Raw genomic sequence first — 18,046 nt, 5'->3', positions numbered from 1 at the left:
GTGGACACACCCCTTGCTGACTCCCCAAAAGCAATGAAAAAATATTTCCATTGATAATAATCAAAATTTACAGATAAGCAGAATTTCTTACTTTGTCTAAGAACTTAAAGTTTGATTTAAGGATATTTATTTTGTATATTTTGACAATTTGTCTTTTAATGGTTATAAAGCTTTAACTTTTTGAATGTCAGTGTCTACCATCATTAAATAATTAGTTTGACCCCCTCCATTGTCTGACATCCCCCATAATTTTGTGCAACTGAAAATTTAAAATCAATAAAATATTTTAAAATGCTTTAAAACATTGATATTGTCCATCAACCTTATAAAGAAGCTAACACAAAATTCAGCCAACCTTAACTATTTATGACCCCTAATTGTATTGCTTGCAACTCTAAGAAGGGACACCACATTGTGACAGATACATTATATTAGCATAATATTTTACACAGTATTTATGTTTAGCCCCAGCTCCTTCTATAGACAGACGTACAAAACCCCCACTGGATCGTCCTGGGCCGACATTTGAAAGAGACAGCCCAGCAGCAGGTCAGTATCTGTTCATGCTAAGTTCATCTTGCACCAGAAAAGGTATCAAAACCAGGCCTGGCGAGCCTCCACTATTTCACAGAACTTATAATGAATTATTTAAGGTTTTTTTTTTAAGTGTTTTTTATTCTTTTCAGGGAAGAGGGCAGTGTTTCCTGACAAGGTAAGAGGCCATTTGGTTGGTTCTTATTGTACCTGGATCTCTTTTAAAATATATTTATATGTTCTCGTAACTTTTCCTTACTGTTTTACAGCCCATGGCACCACAACTAAGGTAAGACATTAGCCTCTGGCTGACATACACTATCAGTGTTACCAAATTATATTGCAGTAAAGAGCATTTGACCTTTGCTACACCATCTCTCTCTTGTATTTTAGATCTCTGGGAGAACAGTTAGCAAAGATACAAAAGCCTCCCATACCACCAGCCGATAAACATGAAAGAGGCAATCCAGTCCCTGGAAGGAAGCCACCACCCGTAAAGTAAACATTTTTAAATGTTAACACAACTATATTTAACTATTTTCAACAACAATCTGGAAAACACAATTAGTCAATGTCGGTAGAGACACCACTGCCTAAGAGTGTTGCCCACTTTATTGTAATGTGAAAAAGCCCTGCCTTTTTAAGGGCCAAACACAAATACAGCAGGGCTTGCCTCATCCGAAAGCAGGGCTTTGGAGCGGAACCTGGAGCTGGAACGCGGAGCAGCTCCGGAGCAGAGGAGCTGCAGGTTTTTGCCTGGAGCTGGCGTGGAGACAGAGCACAGCTCCAAAGCCCTGTCCGAAAGGCCACAGTTAAGGCCCAAAGTACGGCTCACTTCAGCCAAGTTCCAGAAGAGAAGAGGATGGTATCCATGATTCTCCCATCAGCTCTAGTCTTCTTCCTAGAAAGACTTCTTTTTCCTCATTATCCTGACTACCAAACCCAACCCCCACCTCCATATCCCTTTTATGATATGGTGGAGGGAGAAGGCTTTCATTTATTCCCCACAACTAGGCCAGCTCTGTCACCCTGCAAATCCCTGAATTCTTGACAAAAAACTTCCTTTAGCAAGAGCTGGCCTTTCTTACACAGCTTCTGGATAGGGTTGTATACCATATAAAAGAAACATACTATGAGGTCTGCTAACCAACCAGCAGCCAAAATACTAGGAAGGAGGCCAGATATCTTCATACAAGCCTGCCCTCAGCTACGACAGTGTGGCTAAGGGCTCCGTGGGAACAATTAATATTTTCATTATTCAGTTGAAGTTTAAGGCCAGATACTCAAACTCCATTTCTGTGTGAGGAAAAACAGCAGGTGCACTATTTCACTTGAAATGTAGATCAATTAAGCCCCAACCATGCAATAAATTCCACACAGATGGACCCCTGAATCTCTGCAAAGCTCATTACAGGATCAGGGCTTAGACATCCAAGTACCTTCTTGTGGCTGCAAATCAAGAACTTATATCTAAATGAGCAAAAGAAATTGCTGATTAAAACTGATACCCATATTCATTTGTGTCTGCAAAAACTGACATCAGCTTAAGTCTCAGCTGAAAACATGGCCCACTGTATATATGGATAGAGTGTCATTCTTTCACACTTTCTACATCTAAAATTCACATCTGGTTTCTTCACCTACTTCATTTTAGGCAAGGCTGGGCACCAGAGAGAAGATATGATGTAAGTATATTTCAGAGCAAACACTATTTTACAATTAGAAGATTTTAAAGTATGTGTTACAATAGAATTAAAAAAACTTGCATAAGCTGGTAGTTCTGTTTAACATGGACTAGTTCCTTTACATACTTATGCAGTAGAACCTCCAAGTTACGAACACCAGAGTTACAAACTGATCGATCAACCACACACATCTCATTTGGAATCAGAAGTACGCAATCAGGTAGCAGAGATTAAAAAAAGCAAATATTGTACAGTTTATTACTGTGTTAAATGTAAACTACTAAAAAATAAAGGGAAAGTTTAAAAAAAGATTTGACAAGGTAAGTATGCTTGTTTTATTTAAACAAAGTTGGTTAAAAGCAGCATTTTTCTTCTGCATAGTAAAGTTTCAAAGCTGTATTAAGTCGATGTTCTGTTGTTAACTTTTGAAACAACAACCATAATGTTTTTGTTCAGAGTTACAAAATGTTCAGAGTTACAAACAACCTCCATTCCCGAGCTGTTCATAACTGAGGTTCTCCTGTAGTTCCTTCTTAGCACAGAGCTTTACTTTCAGTCAGTTTCCTCCACACAAATTTGCTCCAGGACAGTTTAATCCCTGGATATGTTATTTTAGATATTAGAGGCATTATAAAGAAAAGGTAGAGTGTCAAGGCCCAGATTTTTTTTTCTAAAGGTACTAGTGATTTTGTATACCCCAGTTTGAGGCTCCCCTGACTTGATAGATCTTAAAGGAACTTCAGAGTGCTGAACTCCTGCTCTGGAAACTATGACAATTTACCTCAGCTGAAGTTCTGTCCTCTGACCTCTTTAAGCTGTTTCAAGTTATGCACCCAAAAACTGACGCACCTAAATCACTACTCACTTTTGAAAAATCTAGACCTGTGATTTCCTTGCCTTACTACCACAATTAAAAAAAATGAATTTGGTGTTTCACAAAGACAATGATATCAATGTATTAGGTAAATGTAGGCAGCCCACCTTGAATTACCTGCATACTCAAAAATCACCTACTCTTCTATTGTAGCTTTTGTAAAGAGATAATATTTTTAAGAGTTATGATATTATAAACCTCTTAATGTTCATTGTTGTTGTTTTTTTCCCCTCTCTCCCCAGGAAGAAGATGAGTGTAAGTGCTTAAATTATTTTACATTCTCTCTCTCTGTTAAAAAGCTCAAATGAAAGACTGCACAGATCTATTTATAGTTACTACTGTAAAATAAAAAAGGTAGCACAGAATAACTTGACAGACTGTAGGAATCTTCAAAAATGTCACACAAATTTCAGTAATGAAGCCACAAAAAACAGGAAGTTGGAGCATATCAACAATTTCTTCCAGTCAGCCAGTTACAAGACACCAGTATTTTCTACGCTTATCTAAATGTATTACAATTTTATAACCATTAACTTAGTATATATCTGTACAAATATTTCCATGGAGCACCTAAAAAGCAGGAATGAAAACCTACTGACCTCTTGATCTACTACAAGATAATTGGCCAGACCCTGCTTGCATTCTTCCAACATATAGTGCTATCAACTTCATGTGAGGATAGTCCTAATGACTCATGTGAGCAAAGAGTAATATTTGGCTCAAATAATAATAATAATAATAATAATAATAGCATTTATAAGTTATCCCACCTCACAGTTCCTGAGATGCTGTGTAATGCTTTATAACAAAAATAATGTATATGGACCAAAGTTGTAAAATTCACTTTTTGCTTTCCAACATGCCAATGTCTAAAGTTGACTATATCAGAGTTTTGGTTCATCCCATTAAAAATTGAGGCCATTTACACAATTCTGATCTGAATTCACATTCTGAACCTCCACCCCTATTGCCAATCCAACTTGGGCTGAGAGCAGTGCCAAAGGAGAGCAAGTTTATAATGCTATAGATCTTTGGCGTGGTAGCCCAATTGTCTGCTGACCCATACAATGAAGATGGCATCAGAACACAAATCCCTGAGGTGGAGGATGCACAATAAAGAAGTCTCAAATCCAATGGTCAGCAATGTCATGCAGAGAAAGCTGACTAGGGGACTTTGTCTTTAATTTTAGTGTAATATTTTAGTTAAGGGGTTTCTAAAGCTGGACTGTAGCTTATCTAATGTTTCAGAAGCAAACACGATAAAAAAAAACTTGACATTTTCTACTGAATTTTCCACCGCTAAAATGAATACACAAGAATAAACCATCTACCATCAATAAATTAATATTCCAAGATCCAATATACTGTTCTGAAGGGCTTTTTAATGACAGATTGCTCCATTGCTTGTATCTGATTAGATAGACGGCTGTCTGCAGTGTGATAGTATTCGTTCACTTCACCCCTTTTTACAAGCTGCTTTTACGAGTACCCATGGTAACCTCATGCTAATATTTTTAGCTAGCTCTCTTTTCCTCTTCACAGCAATCCCCCAGAGACCAGCACAACAGCTATCTTTGCCCCCCTTCAGCTCCAACACATTCCCTTCAAGGACTGTCAAGCCACCCCCTAAACACAGTCCTTCAGGATCCAACAGTATGCCTGGATCATATGCAGAAAGGTTTGTTGCACTAGTTATTGTCTCACTTATTTTGAGCTATTACTTGTTAAGGAATGAGAGTGTATATGATGCTGTACAAGACCCAAAAGAACACATGATTACTACCCAACGAGTTTAATATCTACAGGCCAGATCCTTAGCTCCCCTCTGTTTGCTTTGGGCTGTTTCCACCATCTTAGGGGAATCCCCCAGTGCTGTAAAGCCATGATACCCAAGACCTTAAGTCTCTATATAATCCAAAGATACAGACAATATATATCAGATACACTAGGATGCTCTCTTAGTTCTACATTAAGAGAGGAGTCTATTAGGACCTCTTTGGTAAGAGCTACAATTAGACACTAATTTTGGGTCCTTCAATTTTTGAGTGCCCCGCTACAGGCATTTATCTATTTCTCCCATTCTTTCTCTGCCTTGTCTATTGAGATTGTAAACTCTCTTGGGGGCAGAGACTGTCTTATTATACATCTGTGTAGTGCCTATCTCAATGGGGTTCTGATCCCAGAAGGAGGATTCTAGGCATTACTGTAGCACTTGCAGTTCCCATTGACTTCAACTGGAATTGTGGGTACTTAGTCCCTGTTTAAAAAAAGAAAGTCAGGCCTTAGGTGTCTACAGCTGGACATCCAAAATTAGATGCCTCTTCTTAAAAGAAGACCCTAAGACACTATGATAATATACATTTTAGTCAGAGCCTTTTTTGCAGAACACCCAAAGAGAGGTTCATTTGGACACTGGAAAAGAGGAGCCCTTGGCAGTGGGTTCTTAGTTAGGTGAAACTTTTCTGGGAAAAAGAGATAAGATCTGATAAACTCATTGTTGCCTTTGGCTGCTGTCATTTTGGTACTGCCAAGAGAGCTGGTTTCAATTATAGAAATTTCTAACAAGAAGCTGAAAAGGCCTTTGTAGAGCTTATAAAGAGGGGCTGAATAGTTCAGCAAGAGCAGAACAAACAAACTAAGCATAGATGAGACTAGAAGTGTGAACTCAGTCACTGGCACAGCTCTTGTCAAGTTTTTGCACCTCCTGGAACTTGAATGTTTGAGTGATGCTTGTTCTTCAGCCAAGGCGGGGGGGGGGGGGAGGGAACGATGACACAGAAGGGGGGAAGTTTTGGGGAAATTCCAGAATGAGTAACAGTTTGTAGTTTTGCTTCATATACTCCCTTTATGAGGAAAGAGCTTGGGAGGGGGTCATGGGTTGGAAACCCAACAGAGATATAGGTTCTAGAGGGAAATTAGGTTCCAATTGTACTGATCCTGAAATGGTCCCTATAGGAGTAGTAGTGCCATGGACTGTTCCCTGCCCCTCTGCACCTTATCTCCGAGTGCCAGACCTCGAGGAGAGTTAATGGTGGCGATAATTACCATGTGAATTTTCATACAGGGCAGACCAGGATGTCTTTATCTGTCATGGGTGCTAAAAAGAAAGGAGGATGGAACCCTTTGGGGACATGCACTATGTACGCTTCCATCTTTGTACCGCATGTAGCACAAAGGGGCTCAGGTATGGATCTGTGCCTCTGGGAGCTGCCACAGTATAAAATATTAAATAATATAGTTATAGCAACATACCCTATGTGTGTTAAACTTCAATTTCATTGATTTCTTTAACAGTACTAACAGCCTTTCTTCAAGCGGATCACTACCACCACGCTTTCAGCTAGGTTTGTATTCTGTGCACCTGGATTTCCACTCCAAATGTAATGAAATCTTACGGTTGCAGCACATGATATCTGTCATGGATGCTCAGGTTTTGGATTTAAAAGCAATAAAAAACTATCAAATACAGTGCTTAAAGTGGGTGGGTGGGGGAAGGCACATTCCCACCCCACCAGGAGTAAAGAATGCATTTTATTTTCATATTAGATGCTCTGGTCCATCTCTTTACTCCTGCAGCAGCAGCACCAAAAGGGTCTCTGAGGAGCACACTTTAAGCATTGTTTTACCAGAACTGCTACTCCCAGATTATGATAGACCCCTAACTTTTTCAGATCACTTTAAACATTGGTTAGTTAACTTCTTTAGTTCATTTAGTCTATGTTTAAGGTGTTTTTTTTTCTTGTTAAATTTTGGCAATGCTGTCTATATAGTTAAGGCACTGATAAAATTTGATATAACTGTTTGCTTCACTAGAGCTATAATTTAAAAGCACTAGTCTCAGATTACTATCTATTGACTACATTCATGCTGAAGGTCCCATGTGATTATATCATTCCAATAACGATTTGTGTGATGGTAGGGAAAAGCAATGAATGTTTCAGATCTGTATAATGCTACACCAATACCTTGGCTGGTATGAAAGACATTTCCAAGGTGAAATTAAGTTTGTCTCAGCTACATATTTAATTCGCAAAAAATACTGTAATTAAAAATAAGCAACATTGAAAATCATGATCTCTTGGCATAACATTCAAGAATGTTCAACACTGGTAGCTGTTACCATTTAAATTGTCCAAGGTTTCCACAAAGAAAAAAAAAGCAGCAAATTTTTTCTCTCTCCAATACAATTTTATAAACTTGTAGCAGAGCGACCTTGTGGTTTGTAACTGTAGAAGTTCAAAGAAAAGGAGGACTTGTGGCACCTTAGAGACTAACAAATTTATTTGAGCATAAGTAGATTTGTTAGTCTCTAAGGTGCCACAAGTCCTCCTTTTCTTTTTGCGGATACAGACTAACACGGCTGCTACTCTGAAACCTGTAGAAGTTCAGGTTAGCTGTAGCTAAGGTAACTGAAGATACTGTCATAGTTAAATTATTGAGATACAGTTCATCGTCTGTAATTCCTATTTCAAATACAGTTGCCTTTGAGGCATCCATAGCTACTGAAATTCCATTAAAGTCCATGGGAGTAACCATCATGTATACCGAAGATGAATTTGTCCCATTACATAAAGAAATCTAGGTCAGATTCTCAATTGCACTAAGTGTGAGTATATTTTTCACCCACTTTAAGGCCCCTTATGCTGCCTGAGTGGTGTAAAGAGGCCTTGGTATTACTGAGAATCAAAGTCCTAAACTACACTCTAATATCTGCTCCATAGAGTAAGTTTTATCTTTCTGTTTTTAATTTAAATTTATTCTGGAACTTTAAAGGTAACATCAATAGAGCTCCTTCAAAAGGCCCAGCAGATGGCAGACCTCCATTACCAATTCCTAACAGGCAGATTGTGCAGCCACCAAGCATGGATGAAGATGAGGTATAATAATGTGACTCATAGGTAGGGGGGTATACAGGGTCAAGTGCCCCCCCCACCCGTGATTTTGCTTGGCCTGGAGGAGGGGGAGGAAGAAGGGGTACCTTCTCCTGTTGTACCTGCCCCGTGACATGCTCAGCCCGTCCCTCAGAGCTGGTCCAGGCCAGGAGCAGAAGGGGCAGGACCAGCCACTTCTCACACTGGCCACTCAGGGTCTCATTGCTCTGTGCAGCATGGCTGCCTGAGAGAAAGCCCCTTTCTCCACAGCCCATCTTTGGCTCACTCAGTCCATCCCCCAGCACTGAGCCCGGGCGGGGGCCAGCCCACCACTGCCACCTCCTCCCAGATGGGCTGTCTCTCAGGCAGCTGCCGTGCTGCACACAGCAGCAACCCGTAGTGACTGGCTTCAGCCACATGAGAAGCAGCTCCATCCTGCTCCTTGCCCGGGCCTGGCTGCCAGGGAGAGCAGCCGACATGCTGGGGGGAAGGCACATCGGGAGAAGGACAGAGCGCCCTCCCCACCTCCTGGTCAGGTAACTCTGGTGAAGCAGGGGTAGTAGGGCTGGGGGGCTCACTGGCAGAGGAGATCTGTGGGGCAGTCACATCATCCCTTTTAGATTGTGGCCCCAAGAATGGGGAGGCATGAATCATCTATGATGTGACAGACATTAATCCTAATCACTTTGCACAGCAAATCATGAGAGACTATGTTTTACCTAAATTGGTTTTCTAGTCAGCAGTTATTCTTTGGTAAACACTGTTGCATTTGCTGCTGGTTTGCCTTGTGATGTCCAACCTTTGTTCCTTACTTGGTCTTCACCAAACAAAAGAGGAGTGAAGATACAGCAAACACGTACAGTGAAACAGTCAGAAGCTATAGTGAAGTTTACTAGACCACTTCCTGTCTTGCAAAGATGCACTGAAGTACCCGCAGATGGTTTGGACTCAATTCTCCTCTCAAATAAACCAACCTAAAATGGGTGAGAGAAGAAAATTCGGTCTCTCCGAGTACAGTTCTACTCTATATTTCTTTGAAGACCACCTCCACTTAGCACCTGATTTTTGCTAATGCATTGAATAGTCATGTAAGACAGGTTTGTGTGTGCATGGGTTTGGTGCTTGGGAGCCCACAGCAAGCCACAGTTCTAAACTCAGCTGATGGTAAAAATAGGAGAGACCTAAGGTGTCTGTGACTCATCTGGACATAACAAAAGAAATGTTACAGGAGATAGAATGTTTACCAAAAACCTAAGGTCCTCACTTCTCTGGTTTCCATGGTAGCAAGGTGGCAGCATGTGCAAACACCTTCAAAGAGTATTGGAATGATTAAATCAACTTAACAAGGTCAAAACTAAAAATGTTCATCCCTGTATCTGGAAATACACTACTTCCCCTTCCCCTCCTCCATTTAAATTCTTCTCTATTTCTGTGCACGTACGTTTATAACATAGCATAAATTAATTCACTGACACCCAACTTTCTCCTCTTTCCCTCCCAAAAAAAAAAACCAAAACAAAAGTTTCAGGACTCATTGAATGCAGAGTGGTATGTTGCAGACATCAGCCGGCAGGAAGCAGAAGCAGCTCTTAGGAATATAAATAAGGTACAGTGTTAGCAGTTACTCTTAAATGGATATAGAAATACTTGGCACGTTGTTTAAATGGTTTGTGTCCTGATATATGTCTTTGCATTCATATAGAAAAAGTGAATGAACACAACTTTTACATAAAGAGATTCTAGTCCAGATTTTCTCCAGGCCACTATCAATGTACCCGCAAAATGTCATGGCACATCCTATATGTGTGTGTGGAGGGGGAGAGGTAGTGGTGGTGTACACACATACACACACCTGCATTTACCCAAACAGAAAGGTACTTACACAGACTGATTAAGCATACAGTGTTCAGATTGGCAGAGCATTACCAGAGGGCTATTAAAAACTTGGATCAGTAAGGAAGAAACTAAGCACACATGGGCACCTTTCTTAAACTATTCTAAAAATAGTCCTCATTTACAGACAGCCCACCAACATGAAGCAAATACTCACCAGCAACCACACAACAAAAACACTAACCCAGGAACCTATCCTTGCAACATAGCCCGATGCCAGCTCTGTCCACATATCTATTCAAGTGGCACCATCATAGGACCTAATCACATCAGCCATGCCATCAGGGGCTCTTTCACCTGCACATCTACCAATATGAAATATGCCATCATGTGCTAGCAATGCCCTTCTGCCATGTACATTGGCCAAACCGGACAGTCTCTACGCAAAAAGATTAAATGGACACAAATCTGAGATCAGGAATCATAACATTCAAAAACCAGTAGGAGAAAGTAACAGACTTAAAGGTGGCAATTTTGCAATAGAAAAGCTTCAAAACCAGACTCCAACGAGAAACTGCTGAACTGGAATTAATTTCGCCATGTTAAGTATCCTCACACCTTCTTGTCAACTGTTTGAAATGGGCCATCTTGATTATCACCACAAAAGTTTTTTTTTCCTCCTGCTGATAATAGCTCATCTTAATTAATTAACCTCTTAGAGTTGGTATAGCAACTTCCACCTTTTCATGTTCTCTGTGTGTGTGTATATATATATATATATATAAATAAATCTTCTTACTATATATTCCATTCTATGCATCTGATGAAGTGGGCTGTAGTCCACGAAAGCTTATGCTCAAATAAATTTGTTAGTCTCTAAGATGCCACAAGTACTCCTGGTCTTTCTAAAACCACAGTTCACACATACCATAAAGACTGACCTCACCCCCTTCTTGGGGGTGGGGTTTATTACAAAGAATACAACAAAAAACAACACAGGTCAGCTCAGATCCAGGCTCAGCTGATGTCTAAGGATTATTAAGCCCATACTCTAGATCAGTGGTGGACAACCTGCAGGCTGCATGCGGCCCGTCAAGGTAATCCGCTAGCGGGCCGCAAGATAGTTTGTTTACATTGACTGTCCGCAAGCACGGCTGCCCGCAGCTCCCAGTGGCCGCGGTTTGCTGTTCCCGGCCAATGGGAGCTGCAGGAAGCGGCACAGGCCACGAGGACCATAATGGTAATATAATTTTTATATGTAAGATGGAATAATGAGTGGGGAGAGCTTCACATGGTAGGGAGCTCAATAGAAACTTTTGTCTCCAGGAGGTAAGATCATCTATGGAAGAAACTTGCATCCCTCTAGCTAATCCACTTTTCCTAAAGATATTTTAAACCAGCACTCACTGGGAGGGGCATATTTCATTTCCCCATTTCCCTCCCATTCCCTCCAGTTCCCCTTATGCAGCAGGCTAGAACATTCCAAGATTGTCTAAACCTCTAAGTGTAGTAGACTGCATCCCTTTCAGCTTTGTACAAAAGTCCCCAAAACACCAATGGGTTTCACCTTTTGGGCTGAAATCCTGGCTTCTCTGAAGTCAGTGGAAGTTTTGCCAACAACTTCACTAAGGCCAGAATTTCACACATAACATTTTGCTAAGTGTCCCAAAATCAGAGTAATTTTTCTCTCTAAAATTACTATTACTGCATCTGAACTAGCCTTTGAAATGGGACATTTTAGATAACAGATTGCAAGGCTTTGTTTCTGTTTTGCTTCTTTCTTTAAGAAATTAGTCTAACTTCCTCAAAGCTGTAGTTGCAATTGTTCTCTTTCTGAAAAATTAGAATCCAGAATGAATGTGCATTTAGAAACAAACTCTGCATTCTACTTACGTGGTTGCTATGTTGGTCAAAAATTGATTTGATTTTCATGTGCATTCTTTTAGGATGGGACATTCTTGGTGAGAGACAGCTCAAGAAAAACTTATACACATCCATACGTACTGATGGTATTATACAAAGATAAAGTATATAATATTCAGATTCGTTATCAGGAGCAAAATCAAGTTTACTTGTTAGGAACTGGCCTGAAAGGAAAAGAGGTACAGTATGTTTCTTTCTTTGCATCATCCCCTCCCCCTCAACCAGTGTCCAGCAGTTTTACCAAGAAGAATGTCCCTTAGTTCACTGAAGGTATTCCAGATACAAACTGGTGTAGCGAAGAGCAGAATTGGGCCCAGTGACTCAAATTCAAGAAAAACTGATTGCCTTATAATACCTCACAACTTCACTGGGTGGGTGAAATTTTGGACAAGAATGTTCCATGGAGATATCCAAGATGGGAAGACCAGTATTGGAAGCAAATGCTGATGCAGTGGTAGATGACCTCATGGTCTATTCCAGTACAGCAATTTATCCAAAACTTAGTCACAAGAGAGCATCAAATAGTCACAGTCTAAATAAATAGTACTGCTTTAGCCTGAGAAGTAGTGAGAATCCTGATGACACTCCCCAACCGCCTTTGTTTTTAATCCACAGGATTTTTCTTCAGTGGCAGATATTATTGATTACTTTCAAAGAACACCCCTTCTGCTGATTGATGGAAAAGACCGCGGTTCAAGAAACCAATGCAAGTTAACATACGCTGCAGGATCTACTTAGAAGAAAGCTTAATGTCTGTGATCAACAGTCTACAAGAACATACAAACCTCATGATATTTCCATTTGTATTCAGCTAACTGAAATTATGGATTAAAATTCCTTTTGATTTTAATGAAAAAATATAATTATCTCATTTTAAAGTGTGTTTTAAAAAAAACAGATTTGCAAAATACTTTCTACAATGTATTTATTACTCTCCATTGTTCATACACTGCATGAAAACTCTACATGAGAGTGATGTCATTTTCCAACCTTCATCTCACATGTGAAGTGTTCTCCATTCCATATTGCAGGATCACATGTGGTTTACATAGCAGAGAATTACACTGCTTTCTTACAAAGCAAAACTATGCAAACTATTGTTCACGTCAAGTTTATGGTACCAATTACATTAAGCTGCAAACTGAAATCAATTAATGTCTGTATAATGCTTGTACAGTACAGAGTAACTGCTAGTGACTGTTACCTGTATTGAAAGATTGTATTGTTTACTTTGATATATTTTATGTAAGTTGATATAAAATTTAAAAAAAATGTGTGTAAATTGAGTCAATAAAAATGCCATATGTCACAGTCCACTTTTCAGTAGAGACCTGCACTTTATGGCTACATTTATTATAATGGTAGGAACTATGTGACTTGTTAGTTTAATGGTCTATATGGTATATGTTCCTTCTTCTACATGATCTAGAGACAACTTTCATTCCCAAATCCGTCCCTGCATAGATTGGGTCCCAAGAACGCATAACCTTGCACCCACTGCTTTCTGCAAAGAACAGGCTCTGAAAACGGCAATGTAACTGGGTCTCACCGCATCTAATGATAGACCCTGTCTCTATCTCAGTTTCTTTACTCTCAGGGTTCTCAAAAACTATTCCTGACTTTTGTGCATATCAAATAAACACCTCTCCCAGGATCCAGTACATGAAAACAGCTCAACAAACAAAGACAGACATCCAACGCCTAGCATCAGGTCTTACTCAGGGAGTGAGATCACATGGCTCAGCCACCAATTGTACTCTCTTGATGCGGGTCAAGAGAAAATTAACTTCTTCTGACCATCAGTAGGAGCCACAGGCTGGACCCCTAAACAAATGGCATCTCCCTTCAAATACCTACCTGTACTGGCCTGTCCAGACTACTTTCTTCTAGAATGACCCTTCCTCAGAACCTCCTAATTCCCTCTTCAGGAATTTTGCTCCTGTCCTTCAGGCCTTTACCATTAGCTGGTAAACTCCAGTCAGGCTTTTACCTTTAGCTGGTGCGGCAAACCCAGACCCAGGTCCCTCTGCTGCTAGGTACCCTTCAAGAACCTCCTTCCTTCTGGAGGTCTATCTCCTTTCATCCTGAGAAGACTCACTTTTATATAAAGCACAACCCCTGACTACCATCATGTGATGTTTAGTCACCTGACCAAGCCACAGGCTTACATCCAAACTCATTACCCAGGGAGTAGACAACCAAGCAGGGTGGGGCTGATAGGCCTGGGATAAGTGCCTATTCCACATTCTTTATGAAACTGACATTTTCTGTCTTAAAATATAAACTGTAATTCAGAATCAGTTATAAATATTAGGCCCCAGAGTTTTTCCCACTGACTTAATAAGGAACAGGACGGGTCCCATTATTTGTCTAAGATCTTATATTTAATTCCATTTTCTGGTATGTGCATGGTTTGAATCTTGCTTCTAAGTTTGTCAGCCTTACTCCTCCCTTAGTATCTTGTAGCTGGCTGCATTAGGGGGTCACTACAGGCAGAGGAATGGCTTTCAGGAAGTCACCTGCTATTTTACTCATAGCTATAGGTTTGTAGTGAGGACGACAGTTGGGCAAATAAAGCGTCATGCCATTTTTTCCCCTCCCTGTGCTGTTTTCTTGCCCTTGAGCTCATCTGGGCTTAGCACTACCTTTCCAAGTTGGGAAACAATGATCTAGCTGGTAGTAAATAGTTCTAATTTTGTTACCAGTTGGTCTCGATTCAGATCAGTTAACGTGACATGAAATACGTCATGTCCTATAAACAATTTCCTGAGCCATCTAGTTTCCCATGTCACTGTTCTCAGCAACCTCAGCTGTTTAATAAAAAGGGGGATTTTGGAAAATGTATAGGCTATGGACCAATTATTTGCCTTTTTATTATTTTAGTTGTTTCTGAGTTATTCAAATATTTGTTTTTCACATATTGAAACATTCTTCAGATACTACTTTTCATACTCTGATAACACAAAATGTCATATTGTAAAAGCTTCAACCAGAGCAGAAAACCATGCTGAAATTTTAATGGCTTAAAGAATTGGTAATGGAAGCATCAGCATGGAACTTGATGGAATTAGGTAATTCCTCAAAATTTGTTTTCTTTTCTTCTACCTCCCTTGAAACTTTGGTCTTCACAGGATGACTGAAGTTCAAAGTAAGGTCACAGAGCAGCAGTTGACTTTGCACTGTTAGAAAAAGTACAGTATACAGTCATGAACATTTACTGTATAATAGGTATCATATGGGTCGAAATTTACTGTAGAGGTTTTTTTTTTTTTTACTGTAGAGTATTCATCATTCAACTCTTCTGTAAATTAAAAGGATAATAGCATTTCTCCAAGGCATTTAAATACAATTTGTTTTTAGTGTATTACTATATATCTTTTGTTAGGAAGCTATGGTATGCACTTGCTAAAGAATTAACTGTTATCTAGCAGGACTTTTCCATGTTTGGTTAATATTAGCCTATTTTTTGTACAGTAAATATGATTTTATTAATTTTTCACTATAAGGGGACAAATTCTTGTTTCATAAAATAGAAGGAACAACATAATCACAAAATCTGCATGAGTTCATTAGCAGCTGTGAAATGTACTCAGAGCTAAATAAAAGATAGAACAGATTATTTAGCATAAGTAGATAGATATATTTCAAGGGACCACTCAAGGTGAAGTGGCTCATTAACAATCCACCAGTCATGGGAGGGAAAGAAAGAGGGGGAGGCAACTGGGGGGAGTGAGGGGGGCGTTGTTAGTGGGTTACAGATTGTTATAAAAAGCCATAATTCCAGTGCAAAGACTGAATAGAGACACTGGATATAACAATCCATAACCCCACCCCCTGCCCTAGCTCCTTACTCCCCCTTCTCCCCCCCCACCCGCCCGCGCGCCCCAGCCCCTGCTTCCTTTCCCTCTCCCATGACTGGAGAGGTGTTAACAGGCCACTTCATCTTGAATGGTTGCTTGAAATATGTGTTAAGTACTACTAAACAATCCTTGTATTTAGCTGACATTCTGAGTACATTTCCCAGACCCGAAGAAGGGCTCTGTGTAAGCTCGAAATCTAATCTCTCACCACCAGAAGTTGATCCCATAAAACGTATTATCTCACCCGCCTTGTGTCTCTAATATCCTGTGACCGACATGGCTACAACAACATTGCATCAAACAATTCAGTCATTTCCCCATTAGTTTGATGATAGATACACTCAGAATTACCATTTAGCTTCTTCAACTCACTGGACATTTTATCAATATTTTTAATTGCAGTTTCCAGGCTGAACTGCTGGTCAGCAACATCACTCTTAAACATCTATAGGAAACACAAATAACATCAGAATTGGTATTATATATGTGCAATCTTTGAGCATTAGTAGTTTTGAATTTTTCATTCAATTTTTTTTTAAAAAGTGCATTTTTGAAAACGAGAGACATGCAAAAAAAATTTTTTAAGAGTTCCAGTTTTCATCAAAACCAAAAATGTTGGTTTTATGTTTTATGTTTCCCATCAGGCATGACCACTTTTTCTGTTATTCCTTTTTACAACTGGATGCAATAGAATGAAAATTGCCCAGGGTTCTCTCTCAGAAAAAAAATACCTCTTTTTATTATTTTAATTAAAACAACTTAGTAGCAAAAACACATAAAAATCAGCAAGATTCTTATGAGGTTTTCTCTTTCACTTGTCTGGTTTAAAAATACCCCATTGTGAGCTTATAAAAGAAGAATGAGAAAATGTAGTGCCAAAAGATACTTAATACACTGAAAGCAAAGCTTGTAATGAAAAAACAACAAGGAATCCTTGTGGCACCTTAGAGACTAACAGATTTATTTGGGCATCAGCTTATCTACACTGGCAATTAACAGCAATTAACAGCGCTGCAACTTTCTCCATTTGGGGGTGGGGGTGAAAAAACACCCTCCTGAGCGCAGCAAGTTGCAGCGCTGTAAAGCACCAGTGTAAACAGTGCCACAGAGCTGGGAGCTATGCCCCTGGTTGAGGTAGTTTTTTTAGAGTGCTGGGAGAGAGCGCTGCGCCATGACCACACAAGGCATGTTAAAGAGTTGCCGCTTTAGCATTGCCAGTGTAGACTAGCCAGCTACCACTCTGAAACTTGTAATGAAAGTTAATCCTAAATTATACGTATTAGCCACAAGATGGAGCCATTACAAAGTTAATATAGACAAGAGAAATTAAATATATTAATGAAAACTTATACCATATGACAGATGCTTATTAATACATATAACTATCCTGGCAATTTTATAGCTAAGATCCTACTACTCATTTTTTATCTCCTGACCAAACTTTTTTTTTTCCTTTTTTTAGTTTCTAGTGGGTAAAGCCATTTTTTGAGAAATAAGAGCATTAAACCATTTGAAAGCAAGTAGCAAATTTTAAGACTGTTCCAATTTTTAACTGCCTGTACTTTTTTTTAAACAGAGCTGCTTCCAGAAAAACATACACAAAAAGAAATGTCAGATGCATTGATTTTTTCTTGTCATTCTAAGTTTATATATAGTTTGTGAGAATCACCTTGGAAGTGTAACAAAGTATAATAATTTATTTGGAAAAGCTCTGGGAAGTTTCCTAAATGAGCACTATGTGTATGCCTCCAAGCGTTCTTAGGTGACAAGTTGCAACAATAAAAACAAACTTACCTTTAACATAGATGTTTTGTCCAGTTTCTTATTCCTGCAAGCTGGGGAGCTTGTTATCATGTAAACATCATTAACCAGAGACAAAGGAGTACTAAAGAGAAGGGGGAAAGTGTGCCTCATACTTTTGCAGTAAAGTAAAATATCCTTGCATTGCAGAGACAAATTAAAATGTAGGACTGGGTAACACTGATTACATTTTTATTTTCATTAGTGTCATTTCAAATGAGTGGGTACCTTTTTTAAATAAGAAATCTTTTACTTTTCTAAATCTAAATGTTTCTATTAACTGATTTGGCCTTCCTTTAAACTGCTATGAGTTAAGGACTGACCATAAATTACTGAAAAGGTACCTTTGCAGTAGTTTCAGCCATGACCCTGAGATCAAAATTATGAACATTCTGAAGGTTGGCCTTCAATTCCTCCTACAAAATCATAAAACACTAATAGTCTGTGCTTATATGACACCTTTTATCTAAGAATCTAAAAACATTTTACCCAAATGGGTAATTATCACCAATTTACAGATGGGTAAACTAAGGCACAGAGAGAATATGTAATTTACCCAATGTCACAGAGCAAGTCAGTGGCAGAGTTGGGAATAACCACCAGATCTCCTCATACCCAGCCTCCTGGTCTAACCACTAAACAACACTCCCTCACTTTTACATTTAA

General features: G+C 39.3%; 2 protein-coding genes across 2 annotated transcripts in view; one reads left to right on the top strand and one right to left on the bottom strand.

Moving 5' to 3' along the window:
* LCP2 (lymphocyte cytosolic protein 2) overlaps positions 1-13,029 on the top strand; it is a 52,193-nt gene extending 39,164 nt beyond the window's left edge. The window contains exons 10-21 of the mRNA XM_074962118.1: positions 466-549; positions 687-712; positions 804-823; positions 928-1,032; positions 2,189-2,219; positions 3,336-3,348; positions 4,636-4,771; positions 6,388-6,437; positions 7,867-7,970; positions 9,493-9,570; positions 11,744-11,899; positions 12,336-13,029. Coding sequence (XP_074818219.1) covers positions 466-549; positions 687-712; positions 804-823; positions 928-1,032; positions 2,189-2,219; positions 3,336-3,348; positions 4,636-4,771; positions 6,388-6,437; positions 7,867-7,970; positions 9,493-9,570; positions 11,744-11,899; positions 12,336-12,458 — 926 coding nt within the window. The 3' untranslated portion in view covers positions 12,459-13,029. The remainder of the gene's footprint in view (positions 1-465; positions 550-686; positions 713-803; positions 824-927; positions 1,033-2,188; positions 2,220-3,335; positions 3,349-4,635; positions 4,772-6,387; positions 6,438-7,866; positions 7,971-9,492; positions 9,571-11,743; positions 11,900-12,335) is intronic.
* Positions 13,030-14,735: 1,706 nt separating this feature from the next.
* C8H5orf58 (chromosome 8 C5orf58 homolog) lies at positions 14,736-16,025 on the bottom strand. The gene is made up of 2 exons (XM_074961998.1): positions 15,932-16,025; positions 14,736-14,899 (listed from the first exon to the last, which is right to left on the bottom strand). Exons 1-2 carry the CDS (start codon positions 16,023-16,025, stop codon positions 14,736-14,738), a joined length of 258 nt encoding a protein of 85 aa, XP_074818099.1.
* Between the last annotated feature and the right edge of the window lie 2,021 nt (positions 16,026-18,046).

This window comes from Natator depressus, chromosome 8 (genome assembly GCF_965152275.1).
Source record: "Natator depressus isolate rNatDep1 chromosome 8, rNatDep2.hap1, whole genome shotgun sequence".
In the NCBI taxonomy this organism is placed as follows: Eukaryota; Metazoa; Chordata; order Testudines; family Cheloniidae; genus Natator; species Natator depressus.
The sequence above is the reverse complement of the archived record's forward strand: the minus strand, read 5'-3'. Positions and strand labels throughout refer to the sequence as shown.

Bases quoted from the DNA above. Each gene is read 5' to 3' on its own strand.
- C8H5orf58 (XM_074961998.1), bottom strand. From the start codon at position 16,025: ATGTTTAAGAGTGATGTTGCTGACCAGCAGTTCAGCCTGGAAACTGCA. The intron at 14,900-15,931 runs GTAATTCTGAGT...TTTTTCTAACAG, and splicing joins TGAGTTGAAGAAGCTAAATG to TGCAAAGTCAACTGCTGCTC.